We start from the raw sequence: 26,264 nt of genomic DNA on the forward strand, positions 1-26,264 counted from the left end.
TCCCACGTACACATGAGGAATACATGTTAATAAACTTCTGTTTGTTTTTCTCTCGTTAATCTGTCTTTTGTCATAGGCATCCCAGGGAGAACTTAGAAAGGTGGAGGGAAAGTGATTTTTCCTTCCTTACATCCTCCAGATCAGAGCTTTTAACCAAAAAGGCACTGACTCAGATTCTAACATAGGATCCAACATAGGCAGTTTTGAAAAAGCATCCCTAATGTGTCTGATGCCCTCCCCTGGTTAAGAATATCTTTTCCACACCGTTCTGTAACAGTCCCTGAATCATGCAGCATCATTAAAATGCCCCTGATGTGAACTGTGGTACTTCATCCACAGTAATGTCTTCATGTAACTATGACCTAATGTGGGAAACTAGTGACCTCAGGATAGCAATGTGAAAAAGATTTCTGCATTTAACAACAAATTACCTGGACAACATAGTTTAAGATAAATTTTTGGGCTGGTCCTACCATCTTCACTCATCTCTTATTCTCTAAAGTCAGGAACACTGAAAATACAATCACATGTTTTGGAAAAATTGGAGCATCTGTATGGAAATAATTGGGAAAATAGCAAAATTTCTTCAAGCCAAAGGAATTAAACACACCACCTATTTCTCACATTTCCCATTTTTTCCAGGGGTCATCTATATCCGGAATACGTTTCCTTACAGAATTCACCATGTTACTACCACTTCCTCTTTCCAAGACCATGTCTAAGTTGATTTCCCGCAGACAGCTCAGATGACACCGAATACTAATGATAATTACAAAAGTACTGAGTTCCCACTACGCAGCACATTGCCTGGCGGTCCTCACATAAACACCCTCATGGAGGAGACAAGGCCAGCAACCTTGAGCCTGAACTGAAGCTCAGATGGGTCTCATTCCCAAATCCACGGTGCTTCTGCTAAGCCACCCTGATTATTATGGTTTATCATTTGTGTACAGAGGGCTGCTCTGCAGTTTTCTCTTAAAAGATCAGACCATTATCTTATCAGACTGCTATAGGCCTTGAGTCCATTACTTGCACTCTATCCCAGGCAAACATGAGCCAGTGGTCCATTAGAATGACCACTTCCTAAACAACATGGGGGCACAACCCATTCATACAACTGAGGGAGTTACTCAGAAAGAAAAAAAAAAAAAAAAGTAGAGATAGTGGAGGTGGCTGACATGAGCAAAACTGAGAGACCGTCCAGACTCTGGGGAATGTTCCAAACATCATATTCAAGATTATGGAAAATAACATAAGATCATCAAGCCTTACCAAGAGTTAAATAAATAAACCAAAAAACCCCCACAAAAACCCAGAAACGTTCAAACGATTTTTGCAACATTGTTCACACATTTTCTATTTTTTAACATTAAAATTGACCATCTGAAGGATAATAAGGTTCTTCCATGACAATACTTGATTATTCTTACTGAGGTCTTGGAGAGAAACAATATTTTGAGAATTTTTTTCCCTTCAGTGTTAAAACCAAGTGGGGATGCTATGGGTTTCACTTCACTTTTCACAACCTACCTCTGGATAGTGACTCTCACATGGCTCCCCACCCTTTCCTGGCCAGGGAGGTTTTGGATATGACCATGGGGAGAGATGGTTTGAAGAAGGAAAGACACTGAGCTTTTAATTGACCCTGACATCAGCAAGGCTTTGTTGGGTCATCAGAATGACCTATCCTCTGCCCGGCACCCAGGTCCTGAGCAAGTGTGCCGGGCTCTGCGGCTCACTGCTGGGCGTGGAGAGCTGAAGGCTTGGAGCCCAACCTTCAGGATGGTGCAGTCTAGGGGAAAGAAAATGACCCCCATGCATCACATTAAAAGGCAATACACTTTCTGGGAGTTGAGTACTTGAGAGGTGGAACTGGGAAGGCGCACTGAGGCCGGGCTGCGGTCTGGTCAGTGAGGAGGACTGCCAAGCAGGTGGTCACAGTAACGGTGGGGCCCAGTGAGGGTCAGTGGTTCTCAGCCAAGGATGATTGGCCAGCTTGATAATGACCAAGATAATGTCTGGAGACATTTGTGTTTGCCACAACTGGGAGGGAGGACTACGGGCATCTAGTGGATAGAGGCTAAGGATGCTGTTGAATGTCCTACAGTGCGCAGACAGCTCCTCACCACAGAGCATTATTCAGCCCCAAACGCTGATACCCTCAAGGCCTAAAGAGGGAAGGCAACTCTGGGGTGGGGGTGGGGGAGTGGCACTGAGTCAGCTATGGCCAAGGTCAAGGTGAGAAGCAGGAACCATGAAGCAAAATGTTCCCTTTTACTGGCACCTGCAGAGATGCCAGCTCAAACCACAGCAGCATAGTTGTTTTCATCTGGAAATTTGCAAAGATTTGCAAATTAACACCTAATTCTGGCCCAGCACATGTGGAAAGGGCCTTCACCTAGGTTCCTCCTGGAGACTAATCTGGCATGTGTGTCAAGAACCTTAAAAAGGCCGATACTCTCTGAGTCAGACATTCCATTTCAAGGATTTTTTCCAAAAGGAAATAATCCAGCATACAGAAAAGCCTTATGCCCCAAGTGTTCCTATGAATATTACTCCAAAAAGTGAAAAACACGTAACTAACTTTAAGCACCAACAATGAAGAAATAGTTAAACTACGATATATCCATAAGACACACCATTTCATAGTCAATAAAACTTATCTTTGTAAAATACTGTTAATTTCAGGGAAAATTTATGATAGAGTGCTAAGCACAGAGACCCAGAGGGAAATTACATACGCAGAAGGATCTCTGCTATTTAAAAGGAAAAATAGGCATGCATAGAAAGGGAACAGAAGAAAACATACCAAAATATGAACTGTGATTATTTAAGGGTACTGAGCCTTTTATTTTGCTTATTGTTATTCTCGGTTGCCTAGAAGGCATTAATTTTATAGTCAGGAAAATAAATCTATTTGGGCATAGAAATTTCATGAAGATACTAAAGGCTTGAATGAGGTTAGTGGCTGTGGCCATGGGAAAAAAGGGAAGGACAGAAGAGACTTTTGACTTTGCCAATGATTTGATGTGGCAGCAAGGGAGAGGAAGACAAGAGTCCAAAGATGATGCAAACTTGTAAGCCTGGGGTCCAGGAGGTACGAGAATCCTTACCAAGAGCAGAAGAAAATCTGAGCAGAAAGGTGACATCAGTGGCCTCAGATGTCATCAAGAGGCCATGGGAGCAGAGCCAGATGCATGAGCATGATGTCTACCCCACCCCCACCCAACCAGCCATGCAGCCCTGGGCAATGACGTAAATAATGTACCTATCCCATAGACTTTTAGGGAGGAGCAAATGGATTAAAATTAACGAAGTATCTGGGACAGCGCAGGACACACAGCAAAGACCTCAGAAATAAGAGCAGAGGATGTGGTGGTTGGAGCACCAGGAGAAGTGCGGTTGCTCCTGCCAGACCTCTAAATGTGAATGTTCCCAGACCCTTGTCACTTCCTGTCCTTTTTTCCCAGCTGTTCTTAAACATTTCCGGGGCATAAAACACCACCTAGGGAGAACACTCTCCAGACCTTAACTCTAGCCTAGAGCTTTGTTCTGGCCCATCTCAGTCTGCCATCTGCACCTGCCTGATCCGTTGACACTTCAGACATAACCTGCTCACATGGCACCTGGGATCTCCTCCGCTCCTCCTCACCTGGATAAAAATCTTCTCCCTTGTTATTCAAGATATACCAAGAACTCTTAAAATCCAGCAGTTAGAAAACAAACAACTCAAAGAAGAAATGGACCAACACCTTTTACAGACATCTTACCAAAGACAACGTACAGATGGCAAATAAGCATATGAAAAGATGCTCCACATCACATGTCATCAGGGAAGTGCAAATTAAAACAACAACAAGATCCACCGCACAGCTATTAGAATGGCCAAAATCCAGAACACTGACACCACCAAATGCTGACAAGGATGTGGAGCACCGGAAACTCTCATTTGTTGCTGATGGGAATGCAAACTGGTGCAGCCACTTTGGAAGTCAGTTTGTCAGTTTCTCACAAAACCAACATACTCTTCTTACCATATGATCCAGCAATCGTGTTGCTTAAACATGAGGAGTTGAAAATGTATGTCCACATAAAAACCCGCACAAGGATGTTTATAGCAGCTTCATTTATAATTGCCCAAACTTGGAAGCAATCAAGACATCCTTGTTTTTTCAACACCCATTTATGATGAAAACTCTCACCGAAGTGGGTATAGAGGGAACATATCTGAACATAATAAAAGCTATATATGACAAACCTACAGCCAGGTTAGTACTCAAAGGTGAAAAACTCAAAAGCTTCCCACTAAAATCTGGGATAAGACAAGGATGCCCACTATCACCATTCCTATTCAACATAGTCCTGGAAGTCCTAGCCACAACAATCAGGCAAGAGAGAGAAATAAAAGGGATCCAAATTGGAAAAGAAGAGATAAACTGTCACTGTTTGCCGATGACTTGTTACTATATATAGAAAACCCTCAAAGATCCACACAAAAACTACTAGAGCTGATCGAAGAATTCAGCAAGGTAGCAGGTTACAAGATTAACGTTCAAAAATCAGTTGCATTTCTTTACACTAACGATGAAATCAACAGAAAAAGAAAGTAAAGAAACAATCCCATTTAAAATAGCACCCAAAGTAATAAAATACCTAGGAATAAATCTAACCAAGAAGGTGAAAGAATTATACACAGAAGACTATAAACCATTGATGAAGGAAACTGAAGAAGACTTTAAAAAATGGAAAGATGTCCCATGCTCCTGGATTGGAAGAATCAATATTGTTAAAATGGTCACACTGCCCAAGGCAATCTACAGATTTAATGCAATCCCTATCAAATTACCCAGGACAAATTTCACAAAACTAGAACAAATTATAATAAAATTTATATGGAACCATTAAAGACCTAGAATTGCCAAAGCATTACTGAAGAAAAAGAAAGAGGCTGGAGGAATAACTCTCCCAGACTTCAGACAATACTATAGAGCTACAGTCATCAAGACAGCATGGTATTGGTACAAAAACAGACATATAGACCAATGGAACAGAACAGAGAGCCCAGAAACGAACCCACAAACTTTTGGTCAACTAATCTTTGACAAAGGAGGCAAGAACATACAATGGAATAAAGACAGTCTCTTCAGCAAATGGTGTTGGGAAACCTGGACAGCAGCATGTAAAACAATGAAGCTAGAACACTCCCTTACACCATAAACAAAAATAAACTCAAAATGGATCAAAGACTTAAACATAAGACAAGATACAGTAAACCTCCTAGAAGAAAATATAGGCAAAACATTATGTGACATACATCTCAAAAATGTTCTCCTAGGGCAGTCTACCCAAGCAATAGAAATAAAAGAATAAACAAATGGGACCTAATGAAACTTACAAGCTTCTGCACAGCAAAGGAAATCATAAGCGAAACAAAAAGACAACCAAGAATGGGAGAAAATTTTTGCAAATGAAACCGACAAAGGCTTGATCTCTAGAATATACAAGCAGCTCACACGACTTAATAAGAAAAAAAAAAAACAACCCAATCCAAAAATGGGCAGAAGACCTAAACAAGCAATTTTCCAAGGAAGACATACAAATGATCAATAGGCACATGAAAAAATGCTCAATATCACTAATTATCAGAGAAATGCAAATCAAAACTACAATGAGGTATCTCCTCACACCAGTCAGGTTGGCCATCATTCAAAAGTCCACAGATGACAAATGCTGGAGAGGCTGTGGAGAAAAGGGAACCCTCCTACACTGCTGGTGGGAATGCAGTTTGGTGCAGCCACTGTGGAAAACAGTATGGAGATTCCTCAAAAGACTAGGAATAGACTTACAATATGACTCAGGAATCCCGCTCCTGGGCATACATCCAGAAGGAACCCTACTTCAAAATGACACCTGCACCCCAATGTTCATAGCAGTACTATTTACAATAGCCAAGACATGGAAATGGCCTAAATGTCCATCAACAGATGACTGGATAAAGAAGAAGTGGTATATTTATACAATGGAATACTATTCAGCCATAAAAACAACAACATAACGCCATTTGCAGCAACATGGATACTCCTGGAGAACGTCATTTTAAGTGAAGCAAACCAGAAAGAGAAAGAAAAATACCATATGAGATCGCTCATATGTGGAATCTAAAACAAACAAACAAAAAAATAAAACAAAGCATAAATACAAAACAGAAATAGACTCATAGACATAGAATACAAACTTGTGGTTGCCAAGAGGGTGGGGGGGTGGGAAGGGATAGACAGGATTTCAAAACTGTAGAACAGATAAACAAGATTATACTGTATAGCACAGGGAAATATACACAAGATCTTATGGTAGCTCACAGAGAAAAAAAATGTGACAATGAATATATATATGTTCATGTATAACTGAAAAATTGTGCTCTACACTGGAATTTGACACAACATTGTAAAATGATTATAAATCAATAAAAAATGTTAAAAAAAAAAAAAGACATCCTTGTTTAGGTCAATGGATTAATAAATGTGGTACATCCAGACAATGGAATATTACTCAGTGCTTAAAATGAAATGAGCTATCACACAATGGAAAGACATGGAAGAAATTTAAATGCATATTAGTAAGTGAAAGAAGCCAGTTTCAAAAGGCTACGTATTGTATGATTCCAAGCATAGGACACTCTAGAAAAGGCAAAATTATGGAGTCAGTAAAAGGATGAGTGGTTGCCCGAGTTTGGGCGGGGAAGGATGAATGGGGGAACACAGGATTTTCAGGGCAGTGAAACGATTCCAGACGACACTGTAATTGTGGACACATATCAATATACATTTCCCCAACCTCATGGATGGTGCAACACCAAGAGTGAACCCTAACATAGACCACGGACTTTGGGTGATACTGAGGGGTCAGTGCAGGTCCATCAGTTGTAGCAAACGCCGCACTCTGATGCGGGACGCTGATGGTGGGGGAGGAGGCTGTACATTTGGGAAGATGGGGTTAATGAGAAATCTCTGTACCTTCCCCTCGATTTTAATATGAACCTAAAACTGCTCTAAAATACAGTCTTTTTAAAAAGCCCCCAAATCTCCCAGTGCCCAAGCAAGAAAGTCGATGTCATCCTTGCCACCCACTCTTTCCCCTCCTCCTGACCTCACGGATGTTCAAGACTTGTGAATTCCACCATCAGACTATATTCCCACCTCTCAAGCCTCCACCATGGCTCTTACCTCTCCCACGGCAACAGCCTTACCTCCTTCAGTCTCTTACTTTCTGATGAGAAAGAGTGAGCTTCTTAAAGTATACACTATATCATAGCATCTCACTGCTCTTAGGATAAAATTGTAAATCCTCATTCTGGGCCCGAAGCCCCTGACCCTAACCATTTCCTGAGCTCACCTCTTCAGCTTTGAGCTGACACCTCTTGCTGTGTTGCAGACATGTCTAAGTTCCTGCAAAATGCCAAGCTCATCTCTGCCTTGAAACTTTGGTACAAGCTGGTCCTCTCCTGATGCTTCAAGAATCAGTTGAAAAGTCCCTCCCCCAGAAAGATCTCAGCAAACTCCCTCTTCTAAATGAGGCCTACCTGCTCAACTCCTGCATGGTCCTCACCTCCCCTTGGCACTGACCACCATCTATAATGACACACATATTTCAGGGGTACCAGTTGGATGTGTGTGTCCCATGCATAGTGGGGAGACCATGTCTGGGCTTTGCTTCAGCTCTGAGGAACCGAAAGCTCACCCATCACCTGGTCAGCACCTGGTACCATGGCTGACACCATAAATGCCACAGGAGTGATGGGACTTTGGTCTGGCACTAGCAGGAGGTACCAGGCTTGGACACATGCCAACCACTTATTGAGGATGGTGGGTGACCCAGAAGGACCTGATCTCGCCACTGATGTGACAAGGGGCAGGAGAGCAGCATGCCAAGGGTGAATCTGGCTGGGCACCTGCATCGAGGGAGGGGGACGAAAGACTCGGAGAAAGCCGTGAAGGTACTGGTCAGAAAAGGCAGAGGAGAACCCAGGGTAAACAGGGTCATGGAGGTCAAGGGTGAGGGGGCTTTGCCCTTTGACTCTGAGCATCTCTCCTACATTCTAAGAGTTACCTGAAAATCAGACTTGTCTAAACAGCTATTGTGATAGAAAACCAGAGCCAGAGAAATGCATAAATTAATGGGCCAGGAGAGAAGAGGTCAAGAGATAATCTGGTCTGTCCCACAGGTGAAGATATTCTGGTCACTGCAGAGATGAAGGAATGGAGACCTCGTGGGAACCGGCCCGCCCAAAGCCTCCCAGAGCTCAGCCTTGAGCTGGGGCTGGCCCGCCTTCCCGGTAAAGGCGCAGACAGTAAATGCTGCAGGCTTACTGGGGCACCGGGCCTTGTCCCAACTGCCCAGCTGGAGGGTGCGAGCAGCCGCTGCCAGCCTGCGACTGAACACACAGGACTGTGCGCAGTGAAACGAGCAGGTGGACGGACGGTTTGGCCCCGGGCCGAGGTCCGCTCGTCCCTGCTCTCAGCTGTTGCTGGCACCAGGGGTCCCGGTCACTGTTCATTTATCAGCTGATTTGAACACTCCCTGGTTTCTCTTACTATTCACAGCAAAACAAGACACAGAAGTTCATTCTGCCCAGTTCTCCTCTTGCAGCTTAGACCCCGTCTTAAGACTGCTCGCCTGGTCCTCACCCAGCAGGCGAGTGTGCGGGCTGGGCTCCGCGACAGCGCTGGCAGCCGCAGGCAGCGGGTGTAAATGTCCCCATCCGGCTGGGAAGCACTGAGGGGGTGGGGCAGCCTCAGGGGCCCGCAGAGGGCCGGACACCCCCTGCAGCACTCCCGGTCCCCAGGGGCACTGCCAACCCTCTGGGCTTCACCTTCACAACAGCCCCGGAACCTGACGGCTTCTCAGCACCACTGCCACCCTGTTCCAAGTCGCCACCCCTGCCCGATGGCTCGATATGCGTTTGTTGAGTGAATGAATGAACGTCAGGGGTAGGACCAGTCGGAAGTGCGAGAGAGCCTTCCCAGAGGAAGCAACACTCCAAGAAAACATCAAAAGGCTTTGAAAGAACTGGTCACATTGAAGAGAGAAGGGGGCTGTCCTCGGCTAAAGGAAGAGCAGCGCGAAGGCAGAGAAAGAGAAACTGGTGCCTGTGGGGGTGGGGCAGCGAAGGGCGCACGTCCCGAGTAACAAACAGAGCTTAGATGTGTGGAGGGCCTAGAACACAAAACAAAAACCGTGCAGGGCGGGAGAGCAGAACTCTCTTCCTACAGGTGTCTTGGTCCACACCGCACGTCCCCACCCCACAGCCCCAGGGCCAGCCTTGCGTGAGCCTTGACTTGTTTTAGAGAATTCTGAGACCACGGAGTGGAGAGAGTAGATTGAACGGCAGGATGGCCAGCTGTGGTGCACCCAGACCCGCCCTCGGAGATGAAGGATGTCGTCCCCCTGCAGCTGGGGGTCCTGCAGGAAGAAGGCCGGTCCTCAGCGTCCGCTACAACTGTGGCCGCTGGCAGGCTCACCCAGGGTCACATCCTCTTCCGAGGGGTGTAGAGGCCAGCCTCCTTGCCTCCAGGCAGAGTAACTCTGAAGGGCCACCCCAATTTCAGAGTCCCCTCAGGCCTTCATTACGACAGCGTCCCAGAACCACCTTTCCCTCTGCCCGCCCCGCTTCCTTCCCTTCCCATCCCCGATCGCCATTCCTAAGAGCTTCGCAACAAGTGCCCATGCGTAGTATTCCAGAGACTCTAGCAACTAATACTGGTAAGCAGGGCAAACCCTGTCTTGGAGGACAGACAATAAGTAGCAGGCAAATCACGGCCAGCACCCTACATCTGGCCCACTGCCTGTTTTTGTAAATAAAGTTTTATTGGAACACGGCCATGCTCATTTCCGGATGCGCGGTCCGCGGCTGCTTTCATTCTCCCACGCCAGAGTTGAGTAGTTGCTACGAAGACCACATGAACCAGAAGGCCCAACTTAGTTGCTACCTGGCCCTTTAAAAAACAAGTTTGCCAACCCCGGTTCTAGATCATTGAAGAAAAACATCACATTTGTGAAACTGGGGGTTCCTCAAATGTCTCTGGCATCTCCAGCAAGAAGTCTCTCTGGGACCGCAGAGCTGAGTCTAACGCAGGCCTCTCTGGCAGGCTGGGCATGCACACGTGGTGTCAGAGTCTCCCCTTGCGTGGTGTCTAAGTGCTTTCTACATGAGATAAACCTCACTCACTACTGACGGCTAGACTGCTGTGTCACAACGCTAGTGGGCACAGCTTCCATTCAGTGATCTGCCAGGGGTTCCTTCCTCTCCAGTCATTCCCATCTTTGGTCACCAGGGATCATAAACTCCACTGGGACTTCTCAGACCAGCACCACCAGGAGCCCATGTGCTGACCGGGCCATTCTAAGACAGAGGGTCCACCTGGAGCATCAGCGTTTGGGGCAGACAGATGTGGCCCAAGAGTGCATTCAGCCCTGTCTTCTCCAAAAGCATCTAACAAAACCAGGAGGTTGCTCCATCTACTTAACTGTTTTGAGAACAGGGGAACGTTCCAGATTCAGACCACGAGGGCGCAACAAAACTGGCAATAAATAACATATGGAAGTCGATACTGGCTCAGGTACGCAGCACCCAGGGGGGAGATCAATATGGTATGTCCCACAGAACAGCACGGAGAACGGGTCAGGCTGGGAAGGATCTCTGAGCCAATCAGTTTTAACTACCAAAGGGCATGGCTTGTTACATTTAATTAGAAATTAACTGTATAGCCTGTTCTAGTGATTCTACCAGGTGAACTGGCCACCAAATGCTGGTATTATCTATATGTCCATGAGCAGTTTCAGACATCACCTTGATGGTGCTGGTGGAGATGGGGCGCATCCTGCAGAGATTCCCTACCACACACACATCTGTTCTCAGCTGCAGCACTTAATGGCCAGGTGGGCTCGGGCAAATTATTTAACCTTCAAGCCTCCTTTGTCTGCAAAGTAGGAATAATGAGATTCCCTTTACAGAAAGATCTGAATGATTCAAAGTCATGAATACAATGGATGTAGCCCAGGGCTTGGCGTCTAGGATTTCTGTAGGATGTGTCCCAGGTATTGACAGAAGGATGTGGATGCAGATGAGGATGTGACAATGCTGATGGAGCTCTTCCTCACTATCCAGCAGGGATCTGCACCATGCCCATCTAGCAGGTGCTCACAGGAGATGTCAGTAAGAAACGCACAGAGACTGAGGAGGTGAACAAAGAGGGAACCAATTCCTGAGCCCTCAGCCTCGGAAAAGAGAACAGGTGCCCGGGTCTGTGGGAGCGCTGCGTCTGCCCTGCACAGAGCATCTGATGGCATCCCATTTTCCCTAATCCTAGTAACTTTCTAGCGCATGTCCTGGAGGCTCATTCAAGAATACAATTTATAGGACTTTCTGTCTGATGACCTAGCGACTAGAGCTATAATGGCTTTGCCTCCATTTGTAGAATCTCCCAGACTACACCTACCTTGCAGCTGAGTGTCAGTAAGTGGGCCAGAGAGGGCGCCGCTCGTGCGGTATTTTGGAATCCTTCAGATAAAAGGATTCAGTAACTATGAAGTATGAAGACCACTAACAGTGGGTGTAGCCACAGGAGGCTGTCAAGAATGCTTCAGAGAAGATTCCACTTTTCAGACAGGAAAATACAAACAGTTCCTTGGAGTTTTAATGAGCATCGCTGCTGTCAGAAAGCATCTGCATCAAGGCTAAAAAGCTTTGTCAAGGCTGAAGGTCAGAGAGCTCGGCCTGGAAGCCTCGTGTAGATTATCCTTGGACAGACTGCCTGAGTTGTGCTTCTAAATCCCAGGCAAGAATTCTACAGCGTGGACAAGAAGTGCTTTCTTGTCACCTGGTAAGAAATACATTCCTTTGCAAATTAGTTTCTTAGTGAGAGAGCACAAAAGTGCAAGGGTGTGTGTGTGTGTGAGCACATTTATACACAGTGAGGCGGGTGACCCAAGCAGTGACCCCAAGTTTCTATAGATTTGAACCTCATGACTAAGGGACCCAGAGTCACATGGAATCACTTTCCCTTATAGATTTCATCTCAGAAAAATAGAGCAGAAGTCTTTTCAAGCTTAAAGGGACCTTCAAGATCACGAAATCCACCTCCTTGTCTAGCTCCCCAGAGGAGGGAACAGGCTCAGAGAGTTAGCGTGGCTTGTCCACGTTTAATGTGCTGGAAAATAGTAGATCAGCAGCTCTGAAAACAGTGGTCTGGCCTTCATGCCTCTTCTGTCAAATGGTAGAATGAGGCCACGCAATTCAGAACCACTCAGACGCTCCAGGTGTGACTCTCTGGGATGAGAGCTGCTCTGAAGGAAGCCGACCCACAGGAAGGAGAAATTAACTCGTGCTTTGCCTATGAAAATCAGTTACAGAAATAGTCGTTTCACAAAGTCACAATCAGAAGTCTCTGCACCAAAGCCAAAAATAAGATGGGGGACTTCCTCTGCTCACGCTTCTCTCCTCCGAGGTAAGTGTGCGAGACCCGGCTCTTGTGACGTTTCAGGATCTTTTGGTGAAAATGCTATAAATCTAAATGATTATTTCACACCTGAGACGTGGCACAAAGACTAGCATGTGCTTCACTGAGGGAGCTTACAACTCTGCAGGCCGAGTATTTCCAGAATTTTTATCGACAAGGAAGAGGAAGTGGCCGGCTCGAGCAATTTCTTTAAATTTGAAAGTGACGCCCATCTTTGCAACACTGACAGTGTCTAACGTTTTCCTTCGTGCAGTCAGTCTGCAAGACTCAGAGGCATTCAACAGTCTAATCCATCTGAAAGCCATGTCAAATTGCCTTAAAAATCTCTAAGCATTCAATATACATACACTTGTTAAAATTAATTACATCATTTAACATTTCTATGCACATTATGGCTTTAAAATGTTTTATGGTCATTTTTATTAATTAATAAAGCTTTTAATGGACAAAAATTGCACCGTAAAGTTATTACGCACATGCTGCATTTTCAATTTTCCTACTATATCTTTAAGTATTTTCCCCAGTGGAAAGTCACTAATTCATAAACCAGAGTCTCCTGCAGAAAGTAAAGCTGGAACTCAGACGTTTACACAGAGAAGGAAAGAAATCTGGCCTCTGGCTAAGGTCTGCTCCCCACTCCACTTCCATTCCAGTCTCCCCAGACAGGTAAAGGGTGCTCAGGACAGCAGACCTCGGACATCCTGTCTGGCCCTGGCAATGGCAGAACCGGCAACAAATCCTGGCCAAGCTGCTCCCAGAAAACACAACGAAGGAAACAGAAAACAGCTGCTTCTGCTGTGGTCCTGGGGAGTCCCCAGTCTGCCCCTTTTTGAAAGAGTCCCATGATTACTACACACACTCATGCCCACGCACGCACATACACTGCATTGTGGAGCTTTGAGGTCTAGGTTCCTGAGGCCAGGCCATCACTATCGGCTACCTGATTGAAAAGTCAAAAGTGTGGCGCTCTGGAACCTCCAGATACGCAGCTGTTTGGACCAGAGACACAGAACATCTGTGAGTGGCCGGCCCTTGGTGCTTCTCAACCTGTTTTGGAATGACCAGGGCCTCAGTTAAATTCATTTGGGGGTGTGTTTTCCTTGGTCTGGAACTCCTCTTGGAAACAAAACTTTGAGGGGAGGCCTTTTGTAACCTACAAAAGTATCGTCTAAGAAAATCCGTCTAAACCAGACACCAACACAGAGCTATCAATGGTCAACCTTGAGTGCAGCAGAGCAACCACCGAGAACTGCTCTCGGAGTAAGTTATGTACGAGAAACTCACGACGCACCTTGACGATGCATTTAAACCAGTCACCTGAAGGGGAGGGGTCTGCGCTCGGCGGCAGGGGGGTTGGGAGAAGCACTCACCTGCCGTGTAACTCCAGCCGGGGATGTGAATGGACAGCTGGTTGGCGTGACCGCTGATGTGACAACGAGCTGCCTGGTCCTCCTGCCCTTTTCTTCCAGTGACCTGGTTAGTTTCTGCATCTGCGAATTCTGGGGTTTCCAACGGAAGAAAGCCCCTCCAAGGACATGGGCCGGTCCTCATGGTTCCCGAATGCACCCGCCCCAATGATGGGTTTTCCTTCAAAAAACCTTGCAAACCCAGGTTCCAGCTGGGGCCTGGGAGGGTCTGGCTTCCCTCCGTGAGCTCCGGCTTCAGGGCTCTGCTCATTGGCTCGGCGTTCACTGTGCCAGCTGCTCCATCTGGTGTCAATGTGTGTGAACTGCAGCTGAGGCTGAGGGACAGGACGGATCTGTGCATTTTCGGGCCAGCAAGTCGAGGTGGCTCAATGGGGACAGAGAGGGACCTGTCCAGGTAGTAGATGGAGTTTGGACACTGCTGAGACACTCTGAGATGGACACAGGAGCTGAACACCGGGGGGCTTTTTCCAGACCGCAGGGTGCCAGGAGGAAAGCTGCCCCCTCTGTTGTCCACATTGGTGATCCAGTACTCGTGGCCCGCACACAGCCCTGCGTGGGCCTCAGGGACCTTCAGCCTCATCACAGCGCTGTTTCTGGAGAATCCTGCGCAAGTGAAAGGTCCGTGGTGTTGACTTGGATCGGCACCACTGGCCAGAGCAGGGGGGTCCCCGAGCAGAGTGTCCTGGGCCCTGCATCTGATGCAGAGTGGGTCCTCAACGGCCTGCCACACCAGGGTGCTGGCCGGGGGGACCACCCTCCTGGCCGTGATGGTGATGGAGGCAAACCCCTTCGGGGAGCCACTGCACGGCGGCTTCTCCTCTTTGGGCGGCAGGCCCGTCACAGGTCCTCGCTCCCCAAGCCGTGTCTGAATTCCCAGTCTCCCGGGAAGGAACGCAAATGCCCTGTGAATGGTGCCTGCGCTGCGATTAGCCAGAGGCGGCTTCATGGGACATGCTGGCGGCACCGGCAGCACGGCCCCGTTCTCTCTTGATTTTTTCCCATCAATCAGCTGTGAAATGACTATGGATGAAATCATCTTTGTGTTCTGCGATGCCAGAGTCCCCTGCAAGTGGAAAAAGATTGCAATTATTCAAGCAGGCCATTGTAATGCAAGGCAGGGAGCTCTTTCGAGGGCCAAGAGGAGGCTGGAGAACTCTAGTCTCAGCACCCAGGAGTTTCTCATCCAAGGCCTTATATCACACACCTGACACCCACCACCCCTGAGCATCCAAAGGGCAGGAAACCCAGACTTGTTTGTAAAGTGGTTACACATTCTGGAAAAAGTCCCTCTGACTGCAGAATTGGTTTTCTCTGCTGGGCGTCTCTTCTTAGTTTATTTAATGGTGTTTGTGTCGATGGGGATGCTCAGATTTCCATAATCACCTCCACCAGGCCCAGGAGCACCTGAATGCAGGTGCACAGCCTCATGGGGGAGGGAGGACGGGATTCTGGAGGAGGCGGGACCTGGGGCACAGGTTTGTGTGGCGGATGAGTCAGCGCCCTCCCTTGGGAACAGCAGATGCGGTTACAAGGAGCCACCCCCACCACGTTGGTCTCTAATTCCCCAGCACAGTCCTCCACTGTTGCTGGCCTAGACTGGGATTCAGTCGCTTCCCCGTGCTTGGCATCACAGAGGTCAAAGTCCAAAAACTGAAACAAATTAAACACCCAAGCACAACAACTGCCCAGACTAATACAGTGACCACGACCATCACATAACAGAACGGGATGGGGGTGGGGGTTTGGACCAAGACAGATGTACTTCTGCTGCATTTCAATGCTCCGTTGCATGAGCCTGATTTTCATCCAGGATAATGATCAAGGTGTTGTGTGCTTCCTAATCAGCAGATCCTGTGTCCTGACAGTAAATCACCAGTGTGTCCAAAACAATGTGCTGTGCTTTTTAATAAAGCATCTCACCAGGTCTAGGCCAGGAAGAAGATTCTGTTCTGTCCTCATTTTGTTTTTATCACGTGTATGCATAAAGCACTGCAGAAAGCGCCACGTAAGAGTGAGTACACCCAGCGCTAGGGAGTGCGTGCGGGGTCCTGTGCCCCCGTTTTGACATTCATTATTCTACGTGCTTAAAATGAGCCCTCAGCATGAACTGCAGGGGATCCAAAATAACCCTGGTAACCGTCCAACGCACGCTGCCTGCAGAATCATCACCCCGGGAGCCTGTAGGCATAATTGGGGCTCAGCACAGAAGCAGCGGCTCTCCAGCTCCACGGTGCCTGAGAATCACCTGAGATGTTATGGTTGCAGGCCACCCAGGCTCCCCCGAGACTGATTCTGTAGGTCTGTGGGTGGGGCCCAGGCACCCGCATTTTAACCAACATCCCCGTCATCCTGATGTAGGCGATCCGGGGGCCACTGAATTCCAGTCTAGACCAGCAAAGGTGGATGGCTCTGCTAGGGAACTGGGAACCAAGGTGTGGGGAGGGAGGGGGCTCCTTGTAATCTCATTTGCTGTTTCCAAGGGGGAGCGCTGACTCATCCCCACATAAACCTGTGCCCCCAAGTCCCGCCTCCTCCAGAATCCTGACCACCACCACCCCACCCCCCACCCCCGCCAAGGCTGTTCACCTGCATTCAGGTGCTCCTGGGCCTGGTGGAGGTGATTATGGAAATCTAACATCCCCATCGACACAAACACCACTTTGAGGAACACCAACAGAGTCATGGAGGGGAATGGCCTGTGTTTGATGATCGCAAACACTTTTTTTTTTTTTTAGAAAAGGGAGGCTTTTTTTTTTAGAAAAGGGTTACTATTCCTTTACTCAACTAATGGACTGCACTCGTCCAGCTGGACTTTTGACAGGAGGACCCGGCTGTGTGATCTTAGTGTCCAAGTCCCACCGCATCCTTCTATTAAGACATGGGAAGATGGACAGCTTGTATTTCTTGGTTTTTCCTCTTTTTTTTTTTCTTGTTTTCATAGCAGTCTCCATCACTTTACATGTCATTATGCTTTAAAGACACGTGGTCAGATGCAAATTCAAAAGATGACAAGAGGTAGGTGAGGAAGAAGAAATGGAGAGGGGCACCACTAAAAATACACATAAAAACAAAGCACCGGGCTACCTTTTCCCAGACGGCCAGTGTGAGCCAGGCTCTGCTTGAAACCTCCTCTTTCAAGGGAGGGCCTCCTCTTCAGTGGTTCTCAGCCCAGGCTGCACAGGAGAGTAACCTGGGAGCTTGTAAAAACCCCAAGGCACAGGCCTCACCCACTGCAATTCCACTAGAACCCTCGGCGGAGGGGCCCAGGCGTCACTGCTTTTTAAAGCAGAGCCAGGCCACGGAGAACCACCTGGATGCTTGGCGCTCCGCCCTCTCCCCTCCCCTCCCTACCACCTGCCCACAGCACTTTCCATGCCTGTAGTTTCCCTATCAGAAAACTGAAGTTCACCTGGTCCCTACTCCAGGCCATTTGACCTGTATGCAGTCCCTCCCACTTTAATTAAGTTTCATGCTGATAATTGGTCCCATGCACTCTACAAAGTGCATCATCACACCCAGTAGGAACTCCTCTGACATTGGCTTTGGAAGGAAAAACAAACAGCCGTCTTGGAAACCGGGCAGCACTGGTCTTACAGTGCAATGTTTCCCAAAGTTTCGGCCAGTGATCACCCATATCAAAAACACCTGGGGGGTTAAAAATGCCAATTTCTGACCCCTCCCTCCCTAGACCTAGGGTAAACTAGGATCTCTGTGGGTAAGGCCCAGAAGTTGTGTCTTTAACCATCTGCCAGGTGATTGTCCTGCACAGATAAGATGGAAAGGATGCTTGTCCAGGACCCGGACCTCCTGGGGCCCCTCCTGAGCCTGGGGCTCCCAGACTGGCCCCAGGACCTTGGAGGAGGCTTTAGTTTCCATAGCTACAAAGCAAGGAGAGAACAGAGTAATTCTTGTGGGGACTCCAGGCTTCCTTGAACTCTGGTCTCCGACATTAAGATGGTACCCCTCCCTCCAGGCTCCAGATCCCATGAGAGCCTTGGCCTTGATATGAACAAGGGGTGTCAGAAGCAAGGGGTGAGTTTCCAGGACTGGGTGAAGGCCGTTTCAGCCTGGAACAAGGGCCTAGGAGAAGCTGACTCCTGCCACCTGAGCTGAGACAGGGAGGCAGCGCCTGGAGCCCAGGGCCCCACGTGCTGGAAGGAGCCCCTCGGGGCTGCTCGGGGGCTGTGGGTGTTGCAGCGGGAGACCCTAGAGGCCCAGAAGGGTGGGCAGGAGAGTCGGCCACCATTTCATTACCTTGGGCCTGGCAAGCACTACTGTGACTTTGATACCAGGTACAGACAAGGGAAGAGAGATAATAAATGGTGTGAATTTGAGCTTGTTTATGAGGCTCCGTCACCGCTCAGTATGTCAGGGTGACACTGCCCCCGGGGGGTGGGTGCTGATGGAAGCCCAGTTCCCAAGAAGAATCTATTTGCCTTCTCAACCTCATACAGACATTTTGGAGATTAAAAACAATGAGAGACGTGAAAATCCCTTTCAAAATATGAACATGTTATGTAACTAACTCCACGCTCTGCCTTGTCCTGTGGTTCAGCAGAAATCGCTGGGTGTCTGATACAAGCAAACCTTCGGAGGCATGAGGGGGTATTTTTACTGAAATTCTGCCATATTTCGCTGGCATTTCTGACGAGTGCATTTGAGTTTACTTGAGTTGCATAAACAGAAATAAACCCATTACAAACCTAATACACGCAAATTTTATTAATGTGAATGTGAAATGAAAGTGACTATTTTAGATGCAAATTCTGCATTCATAACGTGGAGTCATGGTCAAACCGTTTACTCACTCAGCAGACAAAGATTTAATGAGCAGTTACTATGTGCCAGGCTCTGTGCTGGGTGCTTGGGAAACTTCCCGGCCTCATGGAGTTAATAGAATGGAGATAACATCTAGCAGGTAATCAAACTGCCAGGACAAGGATTATTAGGTTAAATGCCACTGAGTTTTTTCAGGTGTTTGGACTCAGCTTTAACAAGAGCCCCAAGGAACAAACCCAAGGAAATGGAAAGGGCTGGTACCTTCTGAGCCTTCCTGCTGTGCCTTCGCACTTTCCCCCTTCTGCACGTGTCTATGTCCTGATCTCCTCTTCTTTTAAGGACACCCTTGCATCGGAGTGTGGCCCATTCTACCTAATAACCTCATTTAGCCTTAATCATCTCTTTAAAAACCCTTTCTCCAAATACACATTCTGAGGTCTGGGAGTGAGGACTTCCACGCGTAGATCTGCCGGGGACATGATTCAGTCCACTACATCACTTTGTGTCCTATTCTGCTTCCGGGGCTGGGAAACCAAGGAAGGGAGGAGACAGAGGGAAAACCTGAGGTTCCTATCTGCCTACTGCTTTTAAAGTAGGACAGATTTTCTTTAAAAAGTAATTGCATCTTTTATATCAAATATCTTCCCCCAATTCAGCTATTTCAGGGTGTCACTTTTTCTGTCCTTTTTACTAGGTTAACTGAACATGGCTTTGAGAAAAGATGTCTTTTATCTAAAATAAAATTAACTGATGTAAGATTTGAATTGAAAGGAAGAAAATGATCTGGTATTTAAAGTAGCACATTCAAGGTCAGAGAAAGGTCGAATGAGTACTTGGGTTTCGTGTCTTGCTTTGGTCGTAAATCACCCATTTCCTGACCATCACCACAGGACGCGGCGTTGGCACATTTTCTTTTTCATAAATGCTGCTCTAAGATATTGATTTCTTTTAAATGTTTCAAACATGATTTTGTAGCGCTGGTGACGGCTTTCGTAGTTTTATGCATTTTATTGACGGCTTTTTCAGTTTATACTTATGCCTTAAGGCATATTCCTGAGAAGGACTCCATTTCATAAATTGAAGTAAGAGAGAGATAAACAGCAGATGGTCAGGGAAATCAGAGTCTGGACCACCGGAATGAGGGTGTTCCCACTCCTGCAGCAATTTATTTCTCGGAAGGATCTATAGCTTTGAAATCTGTACCTTCCTCCAGGAGACAATTCTCCCCTTTTCCACAGCTGCTCTGCAACCTACAACTGTATTCACCAGTGGAGCCTGTGGTCCCATCCCCCCACCGCACCCCCGACCCCCTGCCCCCAGATACACTCTGCTGTTACCTCCCCATTAGCTGCAAGCATGCTTACTCCTAACCGGTTGACCTAGGATCATCACTACCAGGTAATCTGCCAACCTCATCGTGGTATTTCGTCCTGAACGTAAGAGTGTTTTCAAGTGTATGGGTTCACTCTGGTATGCAACAACAGGGAAGAATGATTTTTAAGACAAAATGGAAAAATTGGAGATTCTCTCCCTCTCCAGCCTGAAATATTTAGCTTTCCACACATTTACTAGAAACCAAAGGATTCAGGGCAGTGGAATGTATCACAGGGAAAACCTGGCAAGAATCTAAATGTTTTTTAAGAGGGGATTGGGCAAGTGAATCATGGCACGCACAACTGCATCATTTTCTGCAGAAATTAGAGATTACAAAGAATTTAAATGCTATGGGAAATTGTTGATCTACATTACAGTCACGTTTTAAAAACGCATGGGAAAAATAAAGGAAAGAAATATATATAAATATTTTCTTATTTATATATTTGTATTTTCCTAAGTGTCTACATAAGATTGCCATTATTCTTGCTACCAGGAAAATTTAAACATTGTTTTTTTTTTTTAAAAAAAAGAAAACTCTCTTCCATATTTCATCTCTTTTAAGTAATCACTTGGCTGAAGAAGTGTCTGCATATCATTTCTATGGCTTCGATGAATTTGAAAGGAAAAGTGATCAATCTTGTGCAGGCTCGGGAGGAGAGGCAGAGATTTACGGCCGTTACAGAAGAAGGGCATCCGTTTGGAGTGTTTCATCATCTTACAGCATCCTTATAACAAACGCACAGGGACGAGCTCAAAGTTAGGAGGGAGATTTGAAAGTTGCACTACTGCCGTGGTCGAAGTGGATGATCCAGATCGTTCCAACGCAGACGTTTAGAAGATGTGATTTCTGGGAGTTCTTTAACTCAGTCACAGACAGTTACCAATTTTGAGTACATGAATGTCTCTGTATGTGTGTGTGTGTGTGTGTGTGTGAGAGAGTGTGTGTGTGTGTTACAGAGACCCAGCCACATGGCCCCAAAGATCTCTGTCATTAATGACCAAACAGGGAAATGCTGAAGTTTGCCAGCTCACTGTGAAAACTAGATGGGAATGATCTTCAGTTGGTATCTTTCTTTTTAAAAAAAAGTAGCAGCTGGCCTTGGCGTTATCCTCCCTTTCTTAGCAGGGCCTCTCCTCCCAGGGGTGGTTCTCAGTGGTCCACGGCTCCCCCAGCTCATTTCCCTCTCTGCAACCCGGGAGGGTCCTGCCCCTGCTCCCAGGGGACACAGTATTATAGCTCCACATCTTTGCATCTTCAGACCGGGAGCTCCGTGTTCCACATAGAAATGGCTTTAAATATTGATGACTAAATCTCAAGACTCAGAAGAGTGTCCTTCCTCCATCATGTGAAATTCCAGGCCTGGGGTCTCCAAGGAAATGTTGAGCTTTATTAAACGCAGAGCTAAATCAAAGGATAATACCTAAGACAAGCATTTTGGGGGACAAAATTATGTTTTACAGATACCCTTGCTACTTTAACGTCATGAGGGATCGATTCTTAGAACTCTGCTCTCTCTTAGAATTACACAAAAGCTAGTGGCAGAATTTCCACTTGTGAAAGACAACAGGAGCCTTATAAACTGCAACACCTCGGACAGTTCTTTCAGGCAGGAAAGTCCTTATTTTAAGCTCTGCTCACTGGAATGAGCCTTCCTCTCGGCCAGCCCTTCAGAGCGAGATCAGGATAGGAGCTCCGGAGCCTGACAGCTCGTGAGCTGTGAGATATGGGGTAAGCCAACTCCCGGAGCGATGGGAACTTTATGGTTTTCTCATCTGCAAAATAGGTATAATAATAATAATAATAATAATAATAATAATAATAATAATAATAATAATAATAATATAGTCGCCCCTCGGTATCCAAGGGGGACTGGTTCCAGGACCTCCTCAGACAACAAAATCCACGCTACACAAGTCTCTTATATAAAATGGTGGAGTGTTTGCATATAAGCTATGCACATTCTCCTGTAGACTTTAAATCCTCTCTAGATTGCTTCTAATACCCAATACAATGTAAATGCTACGTAAATAGTCTCTGACATGTGGCAAAGTCAAATTTTGCTGTTTGGAACTCTCTGGAATTTTTCCTTCCAAATATTTTCAAGTCACGGTTGGTTGAACCCACAGGTGCAGAGCCGGTGAATACGGAAAACCAACTGTACCTCCCTCCCAGGATCGTGGGAAGGGTGAGATAAGTCAGACAGAGCCTGGCAGGTGATCCATGGTCCATATTACCCCCATGTGCTGAGTTCTTTGCTCTCTGGAGTCAGAAACGGTTCATTTTATACATATGACCTCTGATTTTCTTCCTTGAGACCACTGACACTTTTTGCAGTTGTTAAATGCCTGTAGTAGCTTGTTAGATTTCACATTACCTCTTCTCCACCTTCAAAATGCTATATATGACATCATCTTCTCTCTCCAGCAGATCAATTTTGGTTTAAAATTGAGATTCAATCACCATACTCACCTTCAATACTGCAAACCTACAAACTGTTGGTGAAGATTATAAGAGAATAATAGAATACACAGTGCATACTTTAATGTAACAAGTCCTAGTCATTGACGGTTAGACTTTTCTGCCGCATTGATTCCATTTTTGACTAAACAAAATAAAATGCACACACATCACAAGCAGGCCAGTGCTCAGGATTTACAGCTGGCTGCGCTGTGCTGACCACGAGAAGTTAGAAACATATGTTACCTCGGTGAAGTCAGATTTCTTCTCTGTAACATCAGACTGGAGATTTTTAAGGGCAATTTGACCATGAGTTCTGTACTGGTTGTCCGGCAATCCTAGGCAAAAGGAGATAATATTGCTACTTTGTAGTATACGAAAGGATACAGTGGAGTATATAACTTTACTATAAAATTGAGTATCACCTAAAGTATTCTGTGAACCAACAGTGAATCCAGTATATTCTGACCCACGATAAAACCGTGTTTCCCTCATTCAGCCCGCCCTCTCCGTTTAAAGCTCTCCGAGTTCATTATTACTTAGTTTATTGGGCTACGAGCTTCCTTCTTCCAGGCACTTTTTTTTGTTCCTAGACTCGGTCCTAATTAAACAAGTTTAGCTTCTGCACATTCACCAGCATCCTGAGTTTACACCCAGCAGAAGAGAGGATCCCTCAACAGTATGGGGTTAAGAAAGGCTGACCTGCAAGACGGATTTTCATCCAAACTCTCAACGCAGCTGCAACCGTCCTGGAAGGAGCACTGAGCGACTCAGACACTGATACTGAAGACGCTTGGGAACTTCTGAGGATAATGCTGTGAGGATCAATGGGACACCGTGGACCGCCCTCCACACAAACATCAACCGCAGTGACAGCCCAAGAAGTCATCAGGTTCAAGTGCACAAGGTGGTGGAGCCCGGGTTCTGGTCCTGGCTCCCCATCAGCCAGCTTGAAAACGATGGACGTGCCTATGGAATCGCTCTGCGGAAGCTCCTCGTCCACCCAGCCTGCCCCGCACGCCTCACGAGCACTGGGCAGAGGGGAAAAGCACTCCGCGATGGAAGCCAGCGGTACTGGGACGCCTGCCTGGGCGTCTTGCTAGTAATGCAGGGCGTGAACCGAGCACGGGAAGGTGGGGTAGAGGACAGTCTGTGTGGCCGCGTCTCCACAGTCCAGGGTAACAGTTTTGCCTTCACAATGCCGCTATTCCGGGGAAAGTGATTTTTTTTTTCCTTTTTTTGCAGGAGGGATGTAATTAGGTTTATTTATTTGGTTTTTCAATGGAGGTGCTGAGGATTGAACCCAGACCTTGTGCATGGTAAGCATGAGCTTTATCACTTGAGCTACACCCTGCCCCCCGAAAGTGATTTTTCAAAGGCTACAAAGGAAACAAAAGGCCAGGACCGGATGGCTTCACTGAGGAATGCGACCAAACACACAAAGGAGAACTTACACCAATCGTTCTCAAACTCTTTCAAAAGACTGAAGAGGAGAGAACGCTCCCAGACTCATCCTATGAAGCCACCGTCACCTTGATGCCAAAACCAGACAAAGACATGACCGAAAAAACAAAATCACAGGCCAAAGGCTGCAAAGGATAGTTTCGCAGCTGCTGGTACAGGTGATGAGAAAGAGATTTAAGGAAGCCGTCCTCTACGTTAGCATCCTGTTTTTATCAATTCACTAGAAGGGTCTATTTAAACATTTAGATAGAATTTAAAACATTTTCTGGGGAAAATGATAAGCTGTAGTATTTTCAAGTCTGGCAGATTTGCAAAGGGGTCAGGACATGGCTCGAGGCAATTTCAAGGGCCACCACTGACCCATCCAAAACCTGTTCATGTCACAGCTTGCCCCTGGGTGATGACAGAGCCCCCGCCAGCTCTACTGAGATGTGTGGCTGTGCCTCCATCTGTACTGAGTGACGGAGACAGTCATCCAAGATGATATGCACAGATTACTTTCTGGGCAACGCAAATAGAAGACCTGAAAGATCTCATGGATTTCTGGGCAGAGCCGATGAATAATGATGAACTGACAATAAAGGTGATGAAGACGGACATCTCCTGGCTCTGGTCATGCGGCATCATGTTAAGAACTCCGCAGGCGGCACAGGCTTTGGGGCCAGACAGGCCTGGGTCTGCATCCCAGCTCAGCCCCGAGCTCACCTGCAGTAGGTGAGTTGCTCCCCCTCTCTTAGTTTCTTCATCCACAAAATGTAGCCTCGCCATCCACACACTAAGGGTAACGAACGTCAAGTCCTTGGGCTGGGGTGGGATGTGGGGATGGTGCTGGATCAGTGACCCTGGTTGTGACTGCTAATGAGCGGGACCAAGGCAGCTCGTCCCCCCGCCCTGACTTGGGCCCAGATGGTCACTATCACCAAGGCATCAGTGGTCACTGGAATCAGACCACAGAGTCCCAGGGTCCCTGGTGACACATGCGACTTTGGGCGAGTGACTCGGCATCCCTTGGTTCCTGGCTGTGAAATGTGCTTACTGCACAGAGTGCCTGAAAAAGACTAAGTGGCCTAAATAACTAGCCCTGAGCACCGTGCCCAGAATCTGACAGCATGCAGTGAACGTTAGCTATGGAGAAGGGCCACCACCTCTAGCAGGGAGGAGGGAGACGGCTGTGATCAGATGACAGGTAGGGCTGTGTATGAGTGCCTTATGGCTGCTGTAACACACGGCCACCAACTCAGTGGCTTAAACAACACGGATGTTCTGTCTCACAGTTCTGGAGGTCAGAGCCCAAGACGGGCCTCCCTAGGCTAACATCAAGGTGTCGGCAGGGCTGCACTCCCGTGGGAGAGTCTAGGGACACTTCTCAACCTCAAGAGGCTGCCACGTCGCTTGGCTCATGGTCCCATGTCACTGCAGCCCTCGTTTCCGCCATCACATCTCCTGTGACCCTCCCACTTCACTCTTATCAGGACCCTTGAGAGTAGATTGGACCTGCCAGAAAACCCAGGAAGGCTCTTAACTTGATGCCACCTCCAGAGTCCCTTCGGCCATGCAAGGCAACATACTCACTCACAGGTCCTAGGGAGTAGGATGTGGGCATATTTCAGGGGACCATTACTGCGCCCATCACAGACCTAGTTGGGGAGACTGAAACAGGTGTATTGATTGGAATGCAGGGCCTTTAAAATGACAACTAGATGGGAAAGTACTTACAATGCAGTATTTATTAAAAGAAAAAAATCAGAAGCATATAAACCCCGTGACTGCAACATTTGACATTTTTTCAAATGTGTGTGAGCATCTACACAAATAGTAGGTCGTAACTCAGAGTTACAAACCTATTTTTGGGTGAAATTGAGGTGTGACTATAGCCACGCGTGAGCGTGCCTGATGAATTCATGCCCCCAAAGGCATCAGGAGGGGAGCTACCAGGATGGTTAAAAGTGGAGACTTTATCATCTGATGTATTTTTAAATGTTCTTTACATGAAAATTTATTTTGTATTTTTAAACTTTTAGGGGCTTTATTTTTCTAAGTTAGTTAACTGTAGTTTAAAAAAAAGTATTTTGTATCTACTTTTGTCACTTCACCAGGATAAAATATATTGAAAGAAAAAAAAAAAAAGAAAAGAAAAGTAGAGATTGGGGGGAAAGAAAGACCCTGATTCAAATCCTTCTCTGACACTAACCACTTGGGCAGTTTAAGTCATTTTAGGCAAGTTCCTTAAATTGCCACATCTCC

At 46.8% G+C, this 26,264-nt stretch overlaps 1 protein-coding gene across 3 annotated transcripts in view; it reads right to left on the reverse strand.

The window, feature by feature from the left end:
* Positions 1-26,264, reverse strand: part of C8H10orf90 (chromosome 8 C10orf90 homolog) — a 211,619-nt gene that overhangs the window by 54,139 nt on the left and 131,216 nt on the right. For all 3 annotated transcript variants that reach the window (XM_010993280.3, XM_010993281.3, XM_064488530.1), the window contains exons 3-4: positions 22,803-22,894; positions 13,886-15,005 (exon numbers count right to left, since the gene is read on the reverse strand). In XM_010993280.3, the coding sequence (XP_010991582.3) occupies positions 13,886-15,005; positions 22,803-22,894 (1,212 nt within the window). The remainder of the gene's footprint in view (positions 1-13,885; positions 15,006-22,802; positions 22,895-26,264) is intronic.

This window comes from Camelus dromedarius, chromosome 8, assembly GCF_036321535.1.
Source record: "Camelus dromedarius isolate mCamDro1 chromosome 8, mCamDro1.pat, whole genome shotgun sequence".
NCBI lineage: Eukaryota > Metazoa > Chordata > Mammalia > Artiodactyla > Camelidae > Camelus > Camelus dromedarius.